The 25,943-nt window shown below is 47.6% G+C and overlaps 1 protein-coding gene and 1 long non-coding RNA gene across 2 annotated transcripts; both read left to right on the forward strand.

Moving 5' to 3' along the window:
• Positions 1 to 725: 725 nt before the first annotated feature.
• TLR8 (toll like receptor 8) lies at positions 726 to 25,943 on the forward strand. Its single transcript, XM_045994383.1, is given in 3 exon segments — positions 726 to 842; positions 845 to 925; positions 22,769 to 25,943. Coding segments are annotated over 3 exon segments (3,324 nt in total). The 3' UTR covers positions 25,895 to 25,943.
• LOC123934356 lies at positions 9,748 to 22,127 on the forward strand. Its single transcript, XR_006816788.1, has 2 exons — positions 9,748 to 9,914; positions 22,072 to 22,127. It is a non-coding gene; the product is annotated as an uncharacterized LOC123934356 (long non-coding RNA).

Raw genomic sequence — 25,943 nt, forward strand, 5'->3', positions numbered from 1 at the left:
GTCGAGCTTTCCCCCTATGTTTCCTTTAAGGAGTTTTGTGGTTTCGGTTCCTATGCTGAAGTCTTCAGTCCACGCACACACACAGGTGAGAGGTGACTCTGTCCCATCAATCACGAGGGTTGCAACCACGGAGATTCTCAGGCTGGGGACCATACCAGGATATCTCAGCAGGAAGGACATACTTATTGGGAGATTTAGATATTGACGCCCCCGCCTGTCACGGTAGGTTCTTAACCATGGTTGCTCCGTGAAATTACCCAGGGAGCTTGAAAAACCCCCATGCCTGGGCCCCGCGTACACGGATTGTGATTGAATCGGTCTGGGGCATAGCCAGGGCTTTCGCAGGCGAAGTTGAACAACCTGTTCTCAGACTGGAACGTGCATCAGATTCACCTGACAGGCTTCTGGAAACTCGCTGCTGGCTTGTCCCACGTCAGTTTCGGATTCAGTAGGACTGGAGTCGAGCCCAAAAATTTGCATCTCTAACAAGCCGGACCCACGTGATGCGGAATGCTGCCGGGCTGGAAACCGCACTTTGAAAACCCGGGGCTCCTGGGTCAATACATTTGAGTCCTGACGTCTGCAATTTTTTTTTTTTTAATTTCTTTTCAGCCTAACAGAATTCATTGTTTTTGCACCACACCCAGTGCTCCATGCAATATGTGCCCTCCTGAATACCCACCACCTGACATCTGCATTTTAAGTAAGAGCCGGATGATCCCCGAATGAATGATATAAAGACCAGTCTTTGCAAAACCGTCCCCGGGACACCGTTTATATCTACTGCTTTAGGTACTGAGATGACGATGCCAGGAGACAGAGTCATTGAGAATGTCTCCTTTTCTTTCCCTTCAGCCGTCTTCCTTTGTTCCCATCCAAGCTGACTTTCGGCTCCGTGCACGTTGCCTTGGGGGACATGTGCAGGGTAAGTTATTTGCATTTGTCTTTAGGGGCCTACTGGTCTTAGGGGATCATAAGGGGGTTTGGGGAGGTAAAGCGATGCGAGGACATCTGGGTGTCCAGGGAGGGCGCAGGGAGAAGGCTGCTTCTCCACCCTTTTTGAAGAGGGAAGGGACTAGACGGGCCAGGGAGGCCCGTTGTTGGTGCTGAGAAAAGAGGGAATGTGCCAACTTTATGTGCAAAATGATTATGAAATGAACGGCATGCACGCGTGCACACACACACCCACCCCAACTCTGAAACCACCACATCAGACCCAGGAACTGTGTGCACAAGCCCTGGGAGGCAAGGCTCACCCAGGCTTCTCGAAGGATGAGTTAGGCTTTGGGAGAGTCAGGTAGGGTGAAGCTCAGAGATGGAAAAGAAACCGAGTCCTAGAAAATCAGTGCTTCTTTCCGCACATCACAGTGGGCAGATTGACACACCTTAGACACTAGCCATGGGTTCAATGCTTAAGCATTTTCCACCTGGCTGCACTTCCTATCTAACCTGGTTTTGTTTTCTTAAAAATCAAACTCAGTAAGTAGACTTAGAATATACACTGGGAAGTCGGAGCTTTATTTCATATCCCTCAAAATGTATAAAATTAAACCTTCTCTAACTCATCGCTTTGTTAAAATTCTCTATCTACTCCCGAATGGAGGAGCAAAAGTTTATGGTTTTGTAGCGTTTGCTTTTCTTCAATCTTAAACCTTTTTGAGACCCATTGGCCAAATCGTGAATGACAATTCTTTCTATTTAGAAACTTGGGTTGGTGTCACGGAAACTGCCCCCAAACTAGTTATAAAGCCTTTATACACGCGCAGATTTGTATTAACTTCCACAGCGATTTAAATTTTCATATTGCTTATACATTATCACACACAAAGGGCCGGTCCTGCTAGTCGACGTCTGAAATACTGGGCTGGGAGCGCCACCTGGTGGCAGGATGTTTACTAACACCTTTGCCCTTGGGGGGTCCTTCCGGAATTTCTGACCTGAGCCTCCAACCTAACAGGCTGTTCTCCAGTTTTCAGCGTGCCCTCCTATTTGAATTCGTGGATTATTCCCGAAATCTCCTCACGTGTTTTCAGGCTCCGGTGACCCCTTCCCCCCGGCAGATGCTCTCGCCCCCAAGTATCCCACCTCACCTCCTGCATCCCAAAGACACCTGAGGCTCCCCAACATGCACTCGTTCCAAGGCCCTCCCCTCCACACCAGAATGTTCATTGTCATGGCTTTCCACACCATTGCATAAAAACGAGGTTCTGCCCCCCCCCCCAAAGAGCCCATCCACCAAGATCCCTATCCTATTCCTCAAGGAGAGGTGGGCTTCCCTTAGGGGTTCCTTCCCCTTGGAAAGTGAAAACCCCGCCTAGCCTGCTCAGGGATCCTTGCCTTTTGCCGACTTGGAAAACCTGTTCCATCAGGAAATAGCCCGTGAGTTGTACAAACACACTTTTCCATTTCCGGGTTTCACCTCCCCAGAACGTGGTTCTGTTACTTTCCTTCCAAAGATGTTTGCTGTGGCATTGTTTGTAATTAAAAAAAAAAAAAAAATGAGGACTAACCCAGATGTCAATCAACGGGAGGTTCATTAAGTAAAATCTCACAGCCATACGATGTGCACAGCAGAGCCATTACAAATCATAATAAGACGGATCTTCAAATTCAAAACAAGGCTGGATGGAAAAACGGAAGAGTGGTACTTGTCTGATCCCATTTTTCTAAAAGCTTTGCTTGTAACGCCAGGTCAGTATACACAGAATATCTTTAAGATCATATACCCTGTTGTTAATACTGGTTCTCTTTGACAGGTGGAATTTGGAGAGCATTCATTCCCAAATTACAGTGTTTAGAAGTTGGTGGGAATCTTAGAATCAGGAAAGATTTATATATTTTAAAAACTGCCCTTAATTTTACCGATCTAATGCTCTCTGTTTCCCTCCCGGCGTCTCCAACGTTCATCCGCAGATAGGGACACGGGACAGCACTAGCTGAATGAAGCAGTGCTCGGCCTCCAAAGGTTGACCGTGGAAACTGGGCCTGGGAAAATGGAGCATAGGGCAGGGTGTGACAGGTGCCCGGAGCTCTCGGTTCATGTGGGCAAATTACTGAACCTCTGCAAGCCTGCTTCCTCCTCTGAAAGCGGAAACCGTAATCCCCAATACAGCTGAGTGTGGGCTGTAAATGGGGACGGCCCTGGAGGGGTGCCTGGGACGCCAGGTCTGAGAATACCGAGAGCGAGAATTGTGCAGAGATGGGCTCTAGATGGCAGAGAAGCTCCTATCGCCGCTCCCGGGGCCGTGCTGCCGCTGCTGCTGGCGCTCTGGCTGAGCTTCTGGAAGCTTCTGCAGTGTGCTGGGCTCCTTGCTGTGTGGGCTGGGTGACGGGGTCTGATGGCATCTCCCGCTACTGGGAAACCCCTTCTAACTTGGCTTTTGATTCTTCTGCTCTCAAAACCACTTTGTCGCATGTCGCTGGTCATCTTGTGTTTCAGCATTAGGTGACTTTTTATAGGTCCCTGGGATCCTTTCTGTTGTCGGAATATCCAGTAGTGGTCAAGGGCACAGTTCTGGAGCGAGAGTCACCTGACTTTTTTAACGTCTTGGTGCTTTAGTTCCCTCCGATGAAAACTGAGCACGACCACAGTCCCTCCATCAGGGGATCCTGGGAGAGGCGAGTAAGTTCGGAAGGGCCAATCCTGCCACAGAGTGAGCCCTCCTGAGGGTCAGCTGCGGCTGGGGAGCCCTTGCTTTCTTCTCCGACTCTCCATCCCTCTCTCCCTTTATTCCAGAAACATCCGCCGAGCTTGCCACTATGCAAGGAGGGTACAACGATGGCGTTTCTGCCCTCAGAGACACACTGATCAGAATTCTGCCCTCACTGATCAGTGAACGCCAGGTAAGAGTTCGAAAAAGGGAAAGAGAGGACGGCCTGGCCCTTTGGGAGTTCAGAGCATGAGGCCTTGCCCAGCATGGACATGGGGGGCTGGGTGAAGCCGCATGGGGGCGCTGTTTAGAGGCGGCCGCTCAGAGCTGATGATGTCCGCATTGCGTCTGGAGGAATCGCAGAAGGGAGGCAAGTTTGCGTGGACGGGTGACATGGGGGCGGTGTGTATGGCACTTGGGAGGGGCGACGGAGGACTAAGGACTAGATTGGGAGGGGCTCGCCCTTGGGGAGCTGGAAGGATCTCGTTTACCCGCCCAGCCCTCTGTTTTGGATCTGTGGACCTGCCCTCGGCTTCCTCCCCACCACCTCCCCCTCCAACGAGTTGTGCGGCTGTAACATTTTACTTACTGAAGCTCTATTGATCAACACTTGGGTTTGTCCTAATTTTTTTCTAAGTTACAGAGTCACGACTAGCGTATCTGGAGGGGAAACAACACAGCGCCCATGTCCACACCTTCTGCCTCTGCTTTTCTTTGGAAAAAGTTTTGTTGCCTTGTCTCAGGTGGGAACGTTCACCTTGTATTTGATCGGTCTCTGCGACCCATATGCCATAGAGAGCATCTGAACCTAGCTCAGTTTATAGAGTCCTTTTTCTTTGTAGCATTTAAATACATCTTGTACTTTAGTCTGGCTGTGAATTTCCATAATAGTTGCAAAAAGAGCACAGAGAACCCCCGCCCGGGTTCCCCTGTTGTTAGCTTCTTCTAGAACTATGCTACCTTTCTTGATACATTATTGTTAGTGAAACCCCGTGCTTTCTTCGGGTTCCATTACTTTTCCCCTAGTGCTCAGAGTACCTTATGCCCTGTAGTCGGCCCGTCTCCTTAGGCTGCTATGAGCTGCGACAGTCACTTGTTTTCCTTGTTTTGGATGACCTTGGCAGTTCTGCAGATCACTGGTCAGACGGTAGACCCTCCGTTTGGGTTTTTCCGATGTTTTTCTCCTGATAAGACTGGGGTTATGGGTTTAGAGGAGGGAGAGCCACAGAGGTCAAGTGCCGTTCTCGACACATCGGATCAGGGATACGTGTTAGCAGTGAACTTAGTTTTCCATTTGTCCGTCAGTATCTACTAAGCTAAATATGGGTTCCCACTGACGTCTCTAAGCAACCCAGGGCCACGTGGTCCTTTCTGTCTTTCCCAACTCTCCTTACCCCTCGCCATAAGCTCTATTTTTGACCGAGCCCCTTTATATCTTTTCTTTCTGAAGCACCCCCCAACCCCTCGCCACCCCCCTCTTTACTCACAGATAAGGATGGCTAAGGCCTGAAGCTTTACAAGCTATAAACACCTTCCCATGAGACCGCGGGCTCAAGGGAACAATCACACAGGATGGTCTCGCTTCATCACCCAAGTCCCTCAACTGTGGCCCATCTGTGTGGGCTGCCGTCCCCCACTCTGTCCCCACCACCTGACCTTCAAGCCCCCTGCTGTATCAGCCAGCTTTCCCTCCCCTCAGAAGCCTTTCCCTTCACGATGCTGTGGGGTTGAGAGCGAACCAGGGCAGCCGTGTCAAGCCTCCTCTGCCTCGGTGCTCCCCACTGCTCTCGGGTCTAGGGTAGTGGGGAAAAAATTCTAGACACCGCCATTTCCCCTGATTCTAGCTGGGGTATCAGGAGGAGGCGCCCCCTGTTCCTGATTCCCAGAATTTATCTGTGGCTTCTGCGTTTCCTCCTGGTCTTCACACAGGCCAGGCCCTTGTCTGAGATCCAGCTGGCATCTCTCTCCCTCTCTGTCTTGCTCCTCTCTGACCATCTCCTCCTTTCATCCCTTGTCCGGGGAGAGGAAATACCATTTTATGTGTATATATTTCAGACATCTAGAACTCGACTGCAACTTTTGCAACTGCTCTCTTTCCTTGGGTCCTGTGACACCGACCCTTCCCTGAAGCAGTGACCGCCTCAGAGCCCCCTTCCCACTGGAGGAAGGTCTGGGGGTTGGGGGAGGGGACTCTCACTGGTAAATGTCTTATGAGGCCTTTCTGTTTCCCTAATCCCCCTTTGGCCTGGGAACACCTGTCAGCCCTAAATTGGCTTTGGCGGACCGGGAGCAGCCAGAATGAACGTCAGCGTGCCCGCAGTGCTTCAGTGGAGGGGGAAGTTTTATGATGTTGATGAGGTATGAACACAGAGTTAGTGGGAGCTGGAAAACTCACCCTCATCCTCTTCGCAAAACATGGACAGGAGGCTTGATCTTGATTGGCTTTTCACTTAGGGCATTTGCGAAGGGAGAAGTTGAAAGCGCACAGAGCAGAAGTGGGGTGGTGGGTTCCCATGCTCTTCTCTACCACTACTGCCCTCTTGACCTTGGCCTTCAGTTCCCACATCCCTGAAATAAGGTGGCCCTTCCAGCTCTCAAGTGCGATGGCTTTTTGTGGTGTCTTGACCCATTATTTGAGACAGTGGCTTCAGGAAACAGAGGAATGGGTTGCAACAAATGGAAACACCCAGGTTTTCAGATAATTGGTCTGCAATCTGGGACTGCCTCAAGAAGGGAATTTGCAGAGGACTGCAAGACCTTGCCTTGGCCCTGCTTGTGCAGTCAGACCTGCTGTTGAGAGGAGACAGTCCTATTCATGATGCTGAAATAGGCTTCAGTTTGGTTTAGCTGAACCATCATGTACAGTTGCACAGGTTGTCCACTGCTCAAGAGTAGTTGGCCATATGGCCAAGTGAGGCTGTAATCCAGCCCTCCTTCTTCATACCTAGCTCTGTGCTCTGATCTGGGGCTACATAAACCATAGGAAGAATGCCTTCAGCTAACTTTTTCATCCAGAGGGCTGCCATTTTCTGATGAGTACTGAAGTATTGTATAGACTAGCGCTTTAAGCTTTTGTTTAAAATAAGAAATAATGGGCACCTAGGTGGCTCAGCTGGTTAAGCAACAGCCTTCGGCTCAGGTCATGATCCTGGAATCCCAGGACCGAGTCCCACATCGGGCTTCCAGCTCCATGGGGAGTGTGCTTCTCCCTCTGACCTTTTCCCCTCTCATGCGCACGCTCTCTCTCTCTCTCAAATAAATAAAATCTTTAAAAAAATAAATAAATGAGAAATAATGTACAAATGGAGAAGAACTGGCGGGGAATGAGCCTAGCAGGGCAGGTGTAAGTCTGAGCGCTAACAGAGAGCTCTGGAGGGCGGGACAAGGGACTCGGAAGCGAGGGAGGAATGGGGAGTAGGGGAAAGCTATGGAATTGTGGGCACAGGCGCGGGAGGACCATGAGCTGGACAGCAGCTGCTACCTGCGGCCGAGTCCTGTGGCCCACGTCACCTGTGTCTGTGCTCACCGGGGAGGGGCCGCGGGCCTGGAGGTGCCTTAGGAAGCTGAGTGGGGCTCCCAGACGTGGGCCCGCAGCAGCCATGCCCTCAGGAGCTCTGCACCTCAATCTCAAGCCAGCACGGACTCACATCTGATACGGTTTTGTGTAGAGGAATCCTCTCATGCATTCCTTCATCTGAATCCGTTGTTTAAGAAGCGGGTCTTTCCTATGACTCTTTCCACGGTAGCTTTTCTGTACTCCATGTTGAATTTTTTTAGGACACACAGCTGATGGCAGGTTTCTGGGGCTGTCCTAGGTCTTGAGCCCTCTTCACGGCTCCACGGGATTTCCCTGTGTGGCTGGCCTGGATGCGGGAGAAGCCACCCGCTGCCCTGTGAATGCTCGGCGGCCCACTGAGGCCAGAGGAGAGGAGCACGGCTAGCACCGGGCCCGTGGCTCCCCGGGCCCGCTGTGGGCCACAGCCCAGGGAGAGCAGGGCTGGCTACTGAGGGCCAGGTGTGAGGCTCAGGTAGAGGGCCGGCTCACTCTGGCCACTTTCTGCATGGGACTAAGTTTCTGGTTTGCAGCGACCATCCTGCCTTGGTGACAATGTCATTGCCCTCTTTCGTGGTTACTGGTTGCGTGGAAACACCTGAGAAGGTTCACTTGATTTGAGTAAGTGGCCCGGGTTCCTAAGCTTGCCTGGCACAGCACCGACCAGGCTGTGAGCATCGCTCCACCGTGCGCCGGGCTTGGCGGGAGCCCAGCTGACTGGCCTGTGATCGGCTGACCCTTTGTGGCCGGGGAGCCAGGGTGTGGGTGTCTGCCTTTTCTAGAAAGGCTGGCCAGCAGTCCAGCCTGAAGTTCAGCCCACTTGTTCAGCCTTACTGGCAATCCTTTTTACGTCTTTTTTTTTTTTTTTTAAGATTTTAGTGATTTGTTTGAGAGAGAGAGTGAGTGACAATGCACAAGTCGGGGCGGAGGAGGCAGAGAGAGAGGAGGAAGCAGGCTCCTCGCTGAGCAGGGAGCCCGACGCAGTCCTCGATCCCAGGACCCCAAGATCATGACCTGAGCCGAAGGCAGGCGCTTAACTGACTGAGCCGCCCAGGCACTCCTTTACTTACTTTTTAAAACTTCATTTTTGACCAAATTGTTCGAGGGAAACCAAGAGACAGGTAGCAGGTAGATGAGATCTCTGAGCTCACTGTCATGAAGGCTTCTGGGGGGCCCATGAAGCCACAGGGTGTGTCCCCTGGGGGGGGAACAGTAATGATACAATGTGTGTGGAGGGGGGGGTGCGCGTGCGTGCATAAAAATGTCACCCCGGTCCCACCCTGTCCCCAATGTCAAGCAAGAAGAAACACATGCTATCCCATTCCAAGTGAATCTCTTGGTCAGCGGTCAGCCAATGTTCTCTAGGAAGTAAATATTTTAGACTCTGTGGGCCAAGAGGCCCATTAAAGGCATGATGTAGGTACTTACATAATAAGAGAAAAACACATCGCACGCTTATGTAATTGATTAAATTCAAAATATAATAATCGAGTGCACCTTTTGTAATATCGGTCTAATCATGACAAGGATGGCATTCTCTGGGGATCATCACATTCGTGTATTTGGAGTTCAAGGGTAGCGTTCCTTAGCATCAGATTGATTACAAATGTTTATGTGTAAAAATTATTCTTCACCGCCATCCCCCACGCCCCTCCCCCTTCCCCGGCTGGATTTGGCCCTTGTGCCGCAGTTTGCTGACCCCTGTGCTTAACCCTTCAGAGGCGCTCTGAGAGCCCCGAATCCAGTTCGCTCATCAGACCGAATCCGGAAATTAACACTTCCTGCCTCGTGAATGCTCGCGCGCCTCCAGCCACCCATTCCCTCGTTCGCTGGATGTTTACTGAGCTTCTACCGTGGGCCAGGTGCGGGCTGAGGTGCGGGGATACTGGGGGTGAGACTCTCTCTCTGCACCCCACGCCCGCGGGGGGACCCACACCCACCTCGCTCTGTGCTGCTTTGGAAACCTGTGGAACACAGATGAAGGAATGCAAATGTTATTTCTCAGCTTTATATAACAAAAGATGAGTTTGGGCAATCCTAAACTGAATTCAAATGTGTGGTGAAGTTTATAAAAACACACCGAAGTTTTCTTTCTTTCTTTCTTTTTTAAAAGATTTTATTTATTTATTGGACAGACAACGATCACAAGCAGGCAGAGAGGCAGGCAGAGAGAGAGGGGGAAGCAGGCTCCCCACTGAGCCGTGAGCCCGATGCGGGAAGGCAGAGGCTTAACCCACTGAGCCCCCCAGGAGCCCCTCACACTGAAGTTTTCTAAGTCAAAGAAAAAATGTCCCAGTTTCTCTCCCTCCCATTCCCCTGATCCTGCTCGCCAGAGCAAACTGATGGGAACATTTTGGTGAGGTTCCTTGTAGACTTCCCCCCTCCCCCCACCACGCACACCCACAACTCCCCCCATATGTGTTCTATTTGTATCATTCGTTTAAATCATTTTATAAATAACGTTCTCCCCCTGAATTTCAGTTTTGAAATTTTAAAGCACAGTCAAGAAATGATTTGGCAACAGTTAAGAAATCACAAGTTCCCTTCTTCCCACATAAACTTCTGCAAACTGCGTGCCGGGTTCTGCTGGTGCTAAAGCCGCCGAGTTCAGGAAGTTGGCCAGTTTCTTTGCTCTGAGCACACTGAGTGACAGAGGGCGGCCCTCCCTGGCGCTGCAGGTGACCGATGAGAAATTAGGACAACAGAGCCTGGTAAGCCACTTCTGTTCTCTTAACAAAGCTTTCCCACGAAATGCATGATTTCTGATTGACTCCGAAATGCGGCTTGGGAGCAAATGATGAAAACACAGAAAGGGATGAATGGGGCCAGCAAGTCTAACAAGGTTAAGTATTGCCGCACCTATCAGTGATGGGCACTAGACGTCAAAAATCAAATACAGTGGTCCGACTGATTTGAGCAGGACAACAAGCAGATTCCAAGTTCGGAGCTGACTGTTAACACTCTGGTCCTACCAGAAACAGTAGTTTGGTTCTTCTAGAACCAAAGGGTTGGAAGCAAAGTGAGCGGCGGAAGTGTTTTTCCTTCGCTACCTCTACAAACGAAGGACAAATTCTCATCTCACAGGCTCCGGTCACTTGTTGGGCCTCGGCAAAGCCTGAAATTAGCGTACAAGGCGTGTTCAATATTCGTTGCTACTTTTCTTGTTGAGGACGTTTAAGTAAACCTGTTACCATTTCTACAATTGTATTCTGTAGTCAGGAGGTCGGTGTTTGCTACTGTCAGGAAAGGTCAGGCTGAAAAACAAAATTTATAATTTGAATAAGTGATTACTTTTGGGGCACCTGGGTGGCTCAGTGGGTTAAAGCCTTTGCCTTCAGCTCAGGTCCTGATCTCAGGGTCCTGGGATCGAGCCCCGCATCGGGCTCTCTGCTCAGCGGGGAGCCTGCTTCCCTTCCTCTCTCTCTGCCTGCCTCTCTGCCTACTTGTGATCTCTGTCAACTAAATAAATAAAATCTTTTTAAAAAATTAAAAAAAAAGAAGTGATGTGCTTTCTAAAAAAATTCAGTGAGGTCCGAGAGCAGTTGAAAAGTCTGGTTTCAGGGCACCTGAATAGCTCAGTGGGTTAAGCATCTGCCTTTGGCTCAGGTCATGAACCCAGGGTCCTGGGATCGAGTCCCGCATCGGACTCCCTGCTTCTCCCTCTATCTACCTCTGCCTCTCTCTGTGTTTCTCATGAATAAATAAAAAGAATCTTTAAAAAAATACATGGTTTCAGGAGCATCTCATCCAAAACTTACCTTGTGTTGTTTCCATGCTTATTCAGTGCTTCGTAAAGTTCTTGGAGTTACTTATCTTCACAACTGTTTAGTGTACATCTAAGTTTTTGAAGTGAGTTTTTTTTTCTTTTTTAAAAAAGTTTTTATATTACGGGTGCCTGGGTGGCTCAGTCAGTTAAGCCTCTGCCTCCGGCTCAGGTCATGATCCCAGGGTCCTGGGATCGAGCCCCGCATCGGGTTCCCTGCTCAGTGCAGAGCCTGCTTCTCCTTCTCCCTCTGTCTGCTGCTCCCCCTGCTTGTGCTCTCTCTGTCAAATAAATAAATAAAATCTTTAAAAATTTTTTAAAATTTTATTTCCAGTTAATATATAGCGTAATATTAATTTCGGGGGTACAATATGGTGATTCAACACTTCCATACAAAACCCAGGGCTCATCACAAACACATTCCTTAATCCCCATCACCTGTTTCCTGCATTCCCCCCTCTCTGGTGACCATCAGTGTGTTCTCTAGAGTTAAGAGTCTGTTTCTCGGTTTGCCTCTCTCTCTCTCTCTCTTTCCTCACCCCCTTTGCTCATCTGTTTTGTTTCTTCAGTTCCACAAATGAGTGAGATCACACAGTATTTGTCTTTCTCTGACTTATTTCGCTCCGTGTTATGCTGTCTACATCCATCCACATGGTTGCAGAAGGCAAGACTGCATTCTTTTCGATGGCTGAATGAAGTTCATTTTGAAATCCACGCGATGCCCATTTTAGGTCTTGAAAGGAATTAAGTTCGTACCGCAGTTTGATGATGCTTTGTGAATGGACTGCAACAGCCCAGCAGGGCCGCCGATGCACGGGGAACCGGGATTGAGTTATCCGATTTCTACTTGGCCTGTGAAACTGCTATGCGAGCCACAGCCAATATAATTGTATTATAAGAAACGAAAATGGAATCATAACAAACTCAAACTAAGCTTGGAAACGTGCCCTGCTTCCCTCCCTCCCATTGGTGGTTTGTCTCTGCGAGTCCGCTGCCGATTATTTGTAAGGGCATCTGAGGGTCAGTTCCAGAGTCCACCGAGGGGCTCGTCATTCCAAAGGAATGTGTTGACTTCAGCCGCGTTATTAAACAGACTGAGGCATTTGAATCCTGAACGTTCCAGGTGTGGCTATGAGTTCTCTGTGGACCCTCCAAACCAGACCGTTGCCAAATAGCTGCTTGCTTCTAGAATTACCGAAGTGCCAGCTCCTCAGGGGTCTCTAGGCTCAGCTGCAGCTCCGCCACCTACCATTTGAGTAGCCTCTTCGGGCCTCAGGTTCCCCATCTGTAAAATGGGGTCTTCTTTTAAAAAGATTTTATGTATTTATTTGACAGACAGAAATCATAAGTAAGCAGAGAGGCAGGCAGAGAGAGAGGGGGAGGCAGGCTCCCTGCGGAACAGAGAGCCCGATGCGGGACTCGATCCCAGGACCCTGAGATCATGACCTGAGCCGAAGGCAGAGGCTTTAACCCACTGAGCCACCCAGGCGCCCCTGTAAAATGGGGTCTTAAAGTAGCACCTGCCACACTGACAATCATGCTGTTTGAATTCCCCGAAATACAGCAGGGAGCACTTGAGTGCTTTGCCAGGAAGCAACCCCTGGGACCAGTGCAAGTCACACGTTTTTGTATTTAATCCTCATAAAAGTCAGGAAATTGGGATCCATCTCTTCGTTGACATGCGGATTCAACATGGTAGTGGTTTCTCTCCCAAAGCCGTTAGCGAATCCATCAGATTTGGGAAGGATAAACTATCTATTGATTAATTATAAATTTCACCTAAGCTGACGAACCCTGTCAACCATTTCTTTACTAATTTACTTTCATAATGTCTCCGTGGGCAACAGATTCAACAGCAAGTGAATCAGAACCCATAAAAAATTATAAATAGGTCCCGCTGGGCAAAAATTCAAGTCTGGTCGAACGCCACATCACGCCCAAATGGCTGAGTAATTCAACTGACCATGTTTTAGAATCAGAAGGTTCTCTTGACTCTTTAGTGTTATCCCGGGTTATCCGCGGGACCCATCCTGGGAAAGGGGGTACAGCTTGGGAGATGGTCTGAGACAAAGGAAGTCTTTGAAGAGGGAGAAGGAAGGAGGCATCGTTGCAGAAAGTTTGCAGCCTAGGAAGGGGATGTAGAAAGACAAAAACCTGTTTCATTTCAGGAAGGCAGGCTTGTCCCCCATCTCCCCGCCCCCCACCCCGAGATGATTTTTGCCTGAGATTGTGAAATTGTGTAGCAAAACGTGTGGGATTGAGGTTAGCATCGCCCCGTGGAGGCACTCCCTTTGCACCCAGAACCATCTGTTTCTGTCCTGCCTGTGCCCCTCACCCCCTCGGGCAGGGTTCCAGGGGTGGCCCCTCACGGCGTCCTCAGCCAAGGCAGACTTTTCTGAACGCATCTTCAGAATTCCCTGGTCTTCCGTCATTGTGGTTTTGGTGTCCATTGGCGTGAGGGAGGACTAGGGTCAGTTGTTCTCATTGTGCTGTCTGGGTCCTTCCGAACCCGAAGGTGACACCTGGTCTGTTGTCCGCGATGGACCCAACCGAAGGATGGAGCATGCATGGAATATAGGAAAACATTTGCGAAATCGCTTCCTCTGTAGCTAGCTATTTGGCGGGGAGGGAAGTTAGCAGGGTGTGTGTGTGTGTGTGTGTGTGTGTGTGTGTGAGTGTGTGTGTGTGAGTGATTGCTATGCTTTCTTTAAAGAAATGGGTCCTGACTTTTTCTGGGTGTTCCAAGGCAACACCCAGTGAGAGATCCAGACCACGCAGAGCCAGTCATTCTCAGGGAACGTTCTAGGCTGGGAGCTCACCGGCCTGTCTGGACAACATCTTCCTCGGGCGGCTGGGCTTTGTCCGGGCATGGGTTCCACGGGCTGCTCTCAGTCCCCGCTGCCCATTCTCAGGCTCCGCAAACTTGGTGGCTCAAGACAACAGAACTGTATCCTCTCACCTTCTTGGCGGCCCAGAGGGAAACGTTCCAGGCCCATCTCTCGGCTCCTGCTGGGGGCCAGCAGCCCTGGGCATTCCTTACAAACTTCCCTCTTGTTCTAAGGACATCAGGCGCTGAACTGGGGGGCCCCCTCACCCGGCATGACCTCGCTTTGACTGGATTCCGTGGCTAAAGACCCTACTTCCAAATCCGGTCAAACTCACAGGTACAGAGGTTAGAGGTTCAGCTCGCTTTCGGGGGGTTACAACTGAACCCGCAACATTCTCCTTTTCTGACCTTCGCTGCTCCCGTTCCAATATTTCTCTCTCTGCCTGCGGCTGTCTCCCCACCTTGTGCCCCTGCGCCTGATCTGAACCCCGGGGTGACCCCGCGGACAGCCAGGCCTGGCTTCTCATTAGAGAGCTCTTCTGTTCTTAGAAGCCACAGCGCCTAGGGCCCGTGACGCTTTAAGGAAAGCTTTCATTTTCTTTAAAATCAGGAAAATCATATAATTCAGGCTGGACTGTGTTTCTCTTTATGCCAATGTGGTCATAAAAGAGAATTTTGCCCATTTTTTTTTTTTTTTTATCTTAATGGACGAAGTGTTTTGGCCCCACCTTCTATTTTCTGATTTAAATTCAGGAAAATTCAGGAATTGCTAATATGTCCCCAGTGAAGGAGACTGAAGTATTTTTTTTTAATGTCTTTATTTATTTTAGAGCAAGAGAGAGCGCAGGGGGAGGAGCAGAGGAAGAGGGACAGGGAGGCTCTATGCTGAGCCTAGAGCCTGACACGGGGCTCGATCTCACAACCCTGAGATCCTGACCTGGGCTGAAACTAAGAGTCGGATGCTTTACCAAGGTCCCCCAGGAGACAGGAGTATCGATCCACAATCCCTGACCTGAAACCCATGGGCCAGTATGGCGTCAGAGTTCAGAATTCATATTTTAGCAAGATGATATGTTACAAGACACTTCCAACGGGTGCAGGTCACCACATGGCTATTTCTGACACGAAACGAGAAATCTCACGCTAACGAGCTAAATACAGATTATAGTAGCCTTAACGTCAGTTCAGATCCGGTTTGGGTGGCCAGTAAGTCCTAAAATAAAAAGTTTTCTGGTGCTCGGATTTTTTAGGCTTTCAAACTTGCAGAGAGGAGACCGAGAATCTGTGCAGGACAGGACCTGCATTAAGAGACTAAGTATTAAACCACTGTCCTGGGTGCCGGAGGCCTCATTCTATCAATCACTGCTTTTGAATTTTTTTTTCTTTTTGTTTTTGTTGATAGCTGTCATGCTAGGTGAATTGCTGAGGGGACGGGTACTCGCTATTACTCAAGGCACGGGGGTGGAGGGTTGGAAACGGGGGCCATATAAGTGATGAGAAGCTTTATTTTATAGGACTTCCCAACAGATGAGTCTCTCTGCCCAAGAGGAATGGCCGTGAGTCGCTTTCGGTCAGAGTGTGCCGGAGCCATTGCGGATCTTTTCCCCGGTGCAAGGCTGAGCCCAGGGTGAGGAGAGTTGAGGCACTCATTTGGGGCAAAATTTAAGGAAGGGAGGATGCCCCAAATTTGCCCCGTAATCAAGATGAACAATATTTTAATGTTCTGTTAGAAAAAACAATCAAACTGGCCACCTCCAACCCACAGGCTAGTTGCCTGTTTTCGGTGAATAAAGTTTTATTGGCACCGGAGCCACGATCAAGGGGAGGCAAGTGACATGGGGCCTCGCGAGAGCGGGGTTGGATTCTGTGTTTATGTAACATGTTGACTATTGAGTGCATCAGAGATTTTAAGCTGTTATACCTCATCCTTGACTCGTACTTTAGGGGGGTCCAGACCTGCCAGGGGGAGGGGGACAGATGGCAGAAGTAAGTGTCCTTTCTTCTCTCCGTCTCAGGTTCTGTTTTATTTGCAGAGTTGCACTTTCTGTCTTCCTTGCACAATCGCCCCTTTCCCTCCTCTATCTGATTCCCAGAGTGGCCATTTCTCTATTTTATTTGCATAGTTGCCATTTCTCTTCTGCCAGACTCCATGGTTTTGACTCGTTGGTGACACTTGTGCGCATAATTCTCCCTGGTGGCCCTTGGGGTGCTTCCGGAGCCTGGACTCCTAGTAGCCGGAGGCCTGGGGGCGGCCAAGAGGAGGGACTCGGCCAGGGAGGCGCAGCTCCTGCGGGGCTGTCGGGGGCTCCCCACTCTGTCCTCGGCTCCAGTCGGACGAGTGAGCTAGTCTCAGCCTGGCACTTGGGAAGATGACGGGGCCTTTACAGTCCATTCACCGCTGTGAGGTCCTGAGGCAGATGGAGAGGCTTGGCGGCTCGGGGTTTTCTCCTCGAGTCCTTGGCCAGCTGCCAGCTCACCGCTTCCCACCCTGCCCCGCCATGTATTTCTCTGCAAACCGAGCTCATGCGGAATTCCATCAAGTCACCTCCTTATGTCAGGACCCTTGGAAGAGTGGAGTTAGGAACCGCAAGCTCCTCACTCACAAATGGGCAGAATATGCTGATCCCTTCCATGGCCCGACGTTCACTTTAAGTTGCTTCAGACTCTCCCAGACTCCACGAGGCCATTTTCACCCTGAAAAAAAACCACAAAACAAAACAAAACAAAAAACAGTGAAATTCAGCAAGTTTTCCTCCTGGTCTCTAGCGCCCCCTAGAGGCTTTTCAGCTCAGTTGTTCCCTGTTGTAGGCGAGAACCTCGCCTCTGAGATGAGACGCGGAGGCCTTAACCTGAGACCACACAGGACAGCTCTGTGGGACCTCTGGACCTGCCCAAGTAACCACCTAAAAATGCCTCTTCTACCCAGAGCTGTTCATCACGCTAAGGGAAGAGTCTCCGATCTGGCCTTACCTGGCATTCTGTTCCTCCTGGGCCTTTTTAAACATTCATTTGGAATGTTTTATTAATGGATAATTAAAAAACAAGAGCAGGGGGCGCCTGGGTGGCTCAGTGGGTTAAGCCGCTGCCTTCGGCTCGGGTCGTGATCTCAGGGTCCTGGGATCGAGTCCTGCATCGGGATCTCTGCTCGGCGGGGAGCCTGCTTCCCTCTCTCTCTCTCTCTCTCTCTGCCTGCCTCTCTACCAACTTGTGATCTCTCTCTGCCAAATAAATAAATAAAATCTTTAAAAAAAAAAAAAACAAGAGCAGGAGATTAACAAGCACTACGTCAGCCAGGTGATCACAGGCCACATACAGTGAGTCACCTTGCTACTCTGTGCCCTTGGTGTGATGGGGCTACAAAGGCTCTTGACTTTTGTGGTCTTCCTGCCCAAGACCCATTACCCTAGTTTCATCACGAGAAAAACAACAGACAAATCCCAGTTAAGGGACAGTCTACATAACCATCCTCTTCCCTGTCTTTATTTTTCTCCATAGTGATTTCCACCATCTAACGTACTGTCCTGTAGGGTAAGCTCCAAATGGGCTGGCATTTTAATCAATTTGGTTTCTTGTTGATTCCCAACTTGAAACTAATTCCTGAAGTAAAGTATATGCTTTAGTTTTGAATAGATAGTTTTGAACAAATGAATAAATGGCTATAGAGCTTTTGAATTGCTGCACAGTATTCCCTTGTATGGCCACTACTCAAAGGCAATCGGACAATTTCCGATCTTTTGCTATTGCTAACAGCCTTATGTTGAACATCCTTGGGTATAGTCATTTGCGTATGTGTGGGTCTATCTTTAGGATCTATTTCTAGGAATTGCCGAGTCTATGTCTCCAATTTTTTTTTTAAGATTTTATTTATTTATTTGAGAGAGAGAGAGTGCGCACAAGCAGGGGGAGGGGCAGAGGGAGAGGGAAAAACAGACTCCCCACCAAGCAGGGAGCGTGATGGGGGACTCCATCCCAGGACCCTGGATCATGACCTGAGCTGAAGGCAGAGGCCTAACTGACTGAGCCACCCAGGCGCCCCTATGTCTTCAATTCTGATAAATGTTAAGAATTTCTTACTGTCTTAGAGGGGACATTAATTTAGATTTCTGCCAGCAGAATATGACAGCACCTGTTTCTCCATGTCCTCACCTACACAGTAGAATTGGTAAAAATAATGGTATCTCGTGTAATTTTTTTTTCTTTTTTTTTATTTTTTTATTTTTTTATTTTATTTGTTTATTTGACAGAGATCACAAGTAGGCAGAGAGGCAGGCAGAGAGAGAGGGGGAAACAGGCTCTCCGCTGAGCAGAGAGCCCGATGCGGGGCTTGATCCCAGGACCCTGAGATCATGACCTGAGCTGAAGGCAGAGGCTTTAACCCACTGAGCCACCCAGGCGCCCCTCGTGTAATTTTTTGAGTGAGGTTAGTATCTTTTCCTATGTTTAAAAGCTGTATGTGTTTCCTTTTCCTTTGAGCCGTCTTTTAATATGTCTTCGTCCATTTTTCTGTTGGGTTATCTTCCCACTTATCCCTAAAATGTCTTTACGTGTTAAATCTCTTACTCCCTTATCTGTGATAAGGACCACAAATAGTTTTTCCTAATTTATTGTTTCACTTTTGGCATCGTTTGCCATGTTTTTTTGTAAGGCATCATTTTAACCCACTGAGCCACCCAGGTGCCTTGCAAGGCATAATTTTAATTTGCATGTGGTTGCACTGACCAGTCTCTGATTTTTTGGGCCTCTGCTCTATTTTTTCGTTGTTCTGGAGTAACCGGGCAATGCAATTAGACAATAAAAATAAATTAGACTACAAAAAGGGTATTAGGGAGATAATCACTATTTGCTGGTGGTTTAATTGCTTACCCAAGAACATCACATGGAGAAACAACTATTCTAAATAACCAGAGAATTTAGTATAGTGATTTGGAATAAAATTAATATATGGGAATCAGTAGTCTTAATTTATAGCAGCAGAAGGTAAAATACAAGTAATCCATCCACAAAAGGAGAGCAATGAGCAGGACTTGGCCTATCAGATACTAACATCCCCCCAAACTGTAATTATTAAAACGTGTGGTGCCAGCATGTGAACGATGAACAGACTGCTGAAGCAGAGAGCCTAAAGTTGGGGAGCAAAAAATTATTCAACAAGTGATGTGTTTGCACATCATCAAAACAAAAAGGCGACCTACTGAATGGGAGAAGATATTTACAGTGGTATGTCTGATAAAGGGTTGATTGTCAAAATACATAACTTATACAATTCAACACCAAAAAAATAGCCTGATTAAGAGGACCTGAATAGACATTTTTCCGAAGAAGACATACGGATGGCCAACAGACACATGAAAAGATGTTCCACATCACTCATCATCAGGGAAATGCTAATCAAAACCACCATGAGAGCTCACCTCACACCTGTCACAATGGCTAAATAAAACACACAACAAAAACAACAAACAAAGAAAAACTACTTTGATGGGATGTGGAGAAAAGAGAACACTCATGCCCTCTTGGTGGGGCTGTAAATTGGTGCTGGTACAAAAATCTGGAGGTTCCTCAAAAAATAAAAACTAGAAATACTACATGATGTGGTAATTTCACTACTGGTTATTAACCCAAAGAAAATAAAAACACGAATTCAAACACACACACACACACACACACACGCACACACACACGCACACTTTATGTTCATTACAGCATTATTTACAATAGCCGAGATATGGAAGCAGACTAAATGTCCATCAACAGATGAACAGATAAAGAAGATGGCGTGTATACCCACAGCTATAAAAAAGAATGGGATCTTGCCATTTGCGACATGGATGGACCAAGAGGGTATTATGCCAAATGAAACAAGTCAAAGAGAAATACTGTACGGTTTCATTTATATGTGAGATCTAAAAGACAAAACAAAGGAACAAATAAACAGACCCATAAACACAGAGAACACACTAGTAGTTCCCAGAGCAGAGGGTGGTAGGGGAATGAGCAAAATGGACAAAGGGGAGTGGGAGGGACAAGTTTCCAGTTACAGAATGAACAAGTCACGGGGATGAAAGGTACAGCACAGTGAACGCAGTCAGAGGTGCTGGGATAGCATGGGACCACGGCAGACGGGAGCGACACTTGCAGAGAACAGAGCATAATGTATGGACTTGTCGAATCACCATGTCGTATGGCTAAAACTAATGTAACATTGTGTGTCAACCATATTTCAGTAAAAATAAGTATGTGAATGATGTTGGGGCAAGCAGATCTCCACTTAGAAAAAAAGAAATGTGGGTCTGCACCTCATGTTTTATGCCAAAACAATCCCAGCGGGATAAGATATTTCAGTGTAGGAAAATGAAATCATAAATTTACCAGAAAAAAAAGATGTGGAAATCGTTGTTGATAGAACTGAAGTATGGAATGTCCTTTATGGCATCCACTAACCTGCATGATCTGATTCATACTTCAGGCTGTCCTTGCCATGACCCCCAAGTCCATCCATCGATGAGCACTCTCCTCTGAGCCGAAGGGGCGTATATGTAACAGCCTACTGGACATCTCCACTGCAAGATTACAAACTCAAATTTATCACATCAGATTAATATTACAAGAAGCTTCAAACAATACCCATTTGTCAGCTCAAATTTCTTTTTTTTTTTTTAAAGATTTTATTTATTTATTTGACAGAGAGAGATCACAAGTAGACAGAGAGGCAGGCAGAGAGAGAGAGAGAGGGAAGCAGGCTCGCCGCTGAGCAGAGAGCCCGATGCGGGACTCGATCCCAGGACCCTGAGATCATGACCTGAGCCGAAGGCAGCGGCTTAACACACTGAGCCACCCAGGCGCCCCTGTCAGCTCAAATTTCTATAGGTCAGAGTCCGGGTGGACTTGCCAGGGTTCTCTGCTCTTGGTCGCATAAGGCTAAAATTGATACATTGGCCAAGCCGAACTCTTCACTCCAGGCTCTGAGTCAGGATCCATTCCCAAGTTCATTCAGGTTGACAGGCAATTTGAGTTCTTCGTGGTTGTAGGATGGGGGACGGGGTGTTCCCTTGCCAGCTGTCAGCAGAGCGCCACTCTCAGCTTCTGAAGGTGGCCTGCATTCCTCGTCCATGGCCCCCTCCCTCTTTAAGTCAGCAAGAGTGAGTCAAATTATTGTCCTGCTTCCAGCCTCTCTGATTCTCCTTTCTGCTGCCAGCCAGAGAAAGCTCTCTGCTTTTAAAGGCTCATACAATGGAATGAGGCCCATCTAGATAACCTCCCTTTTGTCACATGACCTAGCGCGATGACAGACTAGTACGAGGGAGCAAAGGGCAGAGAGGCCCTCTGGAAATTCTGCCTCCCAAACCAGGTCAAGTGGGGCTTTCTTTCAGTGGAAGGAAGACATTGGGCAGCAGCACCTAGATAGTGCTGTACTTGAAAATGACTGAAAGTAACTGAAAATGCCTGGGAGTTCTGTTTCGCCTGAGTTGTCATCTCAGCAGCAGCTGGCTCTTCCTCAACTGCTGTGAACTGGCGGTGATCCTAGACCCTCAGCATAATCACTATCCACATACTAAGGGTATGACAGGGACTGTTAGTTCATTAACCCTCAACTTTAGAAGAACTTAAAAAGGAAGCGCTTCCCTGGCTTAGCTCACAGGAAGGACAGGAGTTCGGCTCTAGTGAAAAACACGGTTTCGTGAAGGTTGGTCTTGAGACTCAGTGAAATAAGATTTGGAGAGTTCTTCTGACCACAGCACTCGTCCCGCCAATCACATGAATGTGTTTATTGCATCGTATAACTACCAAAGCTAATATATTCAGCCCTCTGTTAAGAGAGAGCTGCAAGAAAGCGAGGCGCTCTACTGAGCGTTAACAGAGGTTGTTTGAAAAGATAAGACATCGTGTCTTCCCTGCAGAAGTTTACAACATCAGCCAAAGAATAGCTATTAATTCCAACATTCCTATGATAAGGGACATAGGAGTACTGGTAGCCATTCCGCAAGATTTTTTCGAGTGCCGTCTACAACTGAGGTGCTGTTCTGACACAAAGACTTCAAAGTGAGGTTGTGTAGCGTCATGGCTTACTGTTGGAATCAGAATGACTGGAATCCAGCTCTACAACAACGTATCACCCTTCCAAAAGCCACTGAAGGTTCTTGAGTGGATAAATCGGATATCAAAGATAAAATGTGGATAACATAGAAACTATCTCATTGTGTTGCTCAGGGCATTAACGTGGGTGACAAAATGTTTATGGTTAGCACACTCCCTGACCCTTTGTTATCATTATCAACAGAAGGTGTCCACTTCACTGGAGGAGAGAATAGATCCGGATACGTACCACTGGAGAGGTAACGAACATCTGTGGGGAAGGCCAATAAGAGATATGGTTGTGCCGAGCAATGGCTATGTCGATAAGGTAGAGGTGACTCCAGCTTGGAGATCTCAGATGATACCATAATGAAAGGTGGACCTGAACTCTCCTTGGGATGGGCCAACTTTCATCGAGAGTTCTGCTAATAGGTCAAAGCTATGAATGTATAGCTTGCCGGGTTCCAGATCTAGCATGAACCATAGCCACAGGCCCGCATCAGACCCGTTACGGTGAGGAGGCATCTCGATGAAGGCCTCTGCAAAAGCTTCCCAGGCTTCTTTGAGCACCATGGAGCTGAGTGCGGTGACAAATTAAAATTGTTCCGAACCTTGCAGCGGGTGTTGTGTGTAAATGATGAATCACTAAATTCTACTCCCGAAACCAATATCGCAGCATACGTTAAGTACCTACAATTTAAATACAAAATTGAAAAAGACAAAAAAATTAATAAAAATTAAAATTGTCCTGAACCTAACTTCACACAATTTGTTTACTTGCTAAGAGAATTCATACTTCAAAATACACGCGCAGCGTCACGAAGCGCTGTTATTTTCATCATGAATTACCCTAGTAAAACCCGCTACTCTAACGTTGTGCCTCCACTTTTGGTTTTCCTTAGGAAAACATGACCCTCCCATCTGTGTTTCTGACCTGCCTTTTCCTGCTCATCTCTGATTCCTATGAGTTCTTCAGCAAGGCAAATTATTCTAGAAGCTATCCTTGCGATGAGAAAAGACAAAATGGCTCTGTGATTGCAGAATGCAACAGCCGCCGACTGAGAGAAGTTCCCCAGACCGTGGGCAAGTACGTGACAGCGCTGGACCTGTCGGATAATTACATCACACACATAACCAATGAATCCTTTCGAGGGCTGCAGAATCTTACTAAAATAAATCTAAACCACAATGCCAATGCACAGCACCTGAATGAAAACCCTGACATAAACACAAAAGGCATGAATATCACAGATGGGGCGTTCCTCAACCTACAAAACTTAAACCAGTTACTGCTTGAAGACAACCAGTTATACCAAGTACCTGGTGGCTTGCCAGGGTCCTTGAAGGAACTTAGTCTCATTAAAAACAACATAATTTGGGTGACTAAAAAGAACACTTCTGGCCTTACCAACCTGGAAAGGCTCTACTTGAGCTGGAACTGCTATTTTGGCAATAACTGTGTTAATAAAACTTTTGACATCGAAGACGGAACGTTTGAAGGTCTTACGAATTTGCAGGTGCTGTCCCTGTCTTTTAATAAGCTTGTCCATGTGCCATCTAAGCTGCCAGACTCCCTACGAGAACTTTATCTCAGCAATGCCAAGATTAAAATCATCAGACAGGAAGATTTCAAGGGATTGAGAAATTTAACCGTCCTAGATTTAAGTGGGAACTGCCCGAGGTGTTTCAACGCCCCATTTCCCTGTACACCTTGTGAAGGAGGCTCTTCAATTCAGATCCATCCTCTTGCTTTTCAAACTCTGACGGAACTTCGCTACCTAAACCTCTCTAGCACTTCTCTCCGGAAGATTCCCGTAACGTGGTTTGAGAATATGACCAAGCTGAAGGTTCTGCACTTGGAATTCAATTACTTAGTGGATGAAATAGCCTCTGGGGAATTTTTAACGAAACTGCCTGCCTTGGAAATACTTGACTTATCTTTTAACTACAAAATGGCAAAATATCCAAAATATATTAATATTTCCCAAAAGTTCTCTAATCTTAAGCTGCTCCAGGCGCTGCACTTAAGAGGTTACGTGTTCCAGGAACTTACAGCAGAAAACTTCCATCCCCTGATGGGTCTCAAAAATCTAAAGACTATCAACTTGGGCATCAACTTTATTAAGCAAATTAATTTCACCCTCTTCCAAAATTTCCCCAATCTGACGATCATTTACTTGTCAGAAAACCGAATATCACCCTTGGTAAATGATCTCCAGCAAAATGACAAAAATGGTTACTCCTCGCCAAGTCATGTCCTTAAGCCACGCTCGGCAGATTTTGAGTTTGACCCACATTCAAATTTTTATCATAATACCCGTCCTTTAATAAAGCCGCAATGCACAGTTTATGGCAAAGCCTTAGATTTAAGTCTGAACAGTATTTTCTTCATCGGACGCGAGCAATTTGAAGCTTTTCATGACATTGCCTGCTTAAATCTGTCTTCAAATGGCAATGGTCAAGTGTTAAATGGAACTGAATTCTCAGCTGTGCCGCATATCAAATATTTGGATCTGACCAACAATAGATTAGACTTTGACGATGACAATGCTCTCAGTGATCTCCCCGAGTTAGAAGTTCTAGATCTCAGCTACAATGCACACTACTTCCGAATAGCAGGGGTGACGCACCGCCTGGGATTCATTCAAAATTTAACACAACTGAAAGTTTTAAACTTGAGCCACAATGGCATTTATACTTTAACAGAGCAAGACCTGAGAAGCATGTCCCTAGAAGAATTAGTTTTCAGAGGAAACCGCCTTGACATTTTGTGGAATGCTGAAGGTGACAAGTACTGGAAAATTTTTACAAGTCTCAGGAACCTGACACGGCTCGATTTGTCCTTGAATAACCTTCATCGCATCCCAAACGAAGCTTTCCTGAACTTGCCCCAGAGTCTCACCCAACTATACATAAATAATAACATGTTAAATTTCTTTAACTGGACATTACTCCAACACTTTCCACATCTCCACTTGCTGGACTTGAGTGGAAACAGGCTATCCTCTTTAACTAACAGCCTCTCCAAATTCACGCCTTCCCTGAGAACGCTGCTACTACGTCGAAACAGAATTTCGCACCTGCCCTCCAACTTTCTTTCCGAAGCTAGCAGTCTGATCCACCTCGATTTGAGTTCCAACCTGCTGAAGATGATCAACAAGTCCACGCTTCAAACGAAGACCAACACCAGTTTAACCATTCTGAAACTAGATAGAAACCCTTTTGACTGTACCTGTGACATTGGAGATTTTCGAAGATGGATGGACGAAAATCTGGATGTCACCATCCCTCGGCTGACGGACGTGATCTGCTCTAGTCCCGGGGATCAGAAAGGAAAGAGCATCGTGAGTCTGGAGCTAACAACCTGTATTTCAGATACCATCGCGGCAGTGCTGTGTTTCTTCACGTCCTTAATCACCATCACCGTGATGTTGGCTGCCTTGGGTCACCACTGGTTTTACTGGGATGTTTGGTTTATCTACCACGTGTGTCTAGCTAAGGTAAAAGGCTACAGGTCTCTTTCCACATCCCAAACTTTCTACGATGCCTATGTTTCTTACGACACCAAAGATGCGTCGGTTACGGACTGGGTGATAAATGAGCTGCGTTTCCACCTAGAGGAGAGCGAAGGGAAAAACGTGCTCCTGTGCTTAGAGGAGAGGGACTGGGACCCCGGATTAGCCATCATCGATAATCTCATGCAGAGCATAAACCAAAGCAAGAAAACTATATTCGTCTTAACCAAAGAATATGCCCAAAACTGGAACTTCAAAACAGCGTTCTACTTGGCTTTGCAGCGGCTCATGGAAGAGAACATGGATGTGATCGTATTTATTCTGCTGGAGCCCGTGTTACAGCATTCTCAGTATTTGAGGCTGCGGCAGAGGATCTGCAAGAGCTCCATCCTTCAGTGGCCCGACAACCCCAAGGCGGAAGGCTTATTTTGGCAAAGTCTGAAAAACGTGGTCTTAACGGAAAACAATTCGCGGTATAACAATTTCTATGTTGATTCCATTAAACAGTACTAACGGATGTTAAGCCACGGCTCACCAGCATAATAAAAATGCAAAGCAGTTA

Source organism: Meles meles, chromosome X (assembly GCF_922984935.1).
Source record: "Meles meles chromosome X, mMelMel3.1 paternal haplotype, whole genome shotgun sequence".
NCBI lineage: Eukaryota > Metazoa > Chordata > Mammalia > Carnivora > Mustelidae > Meles > Meles meles.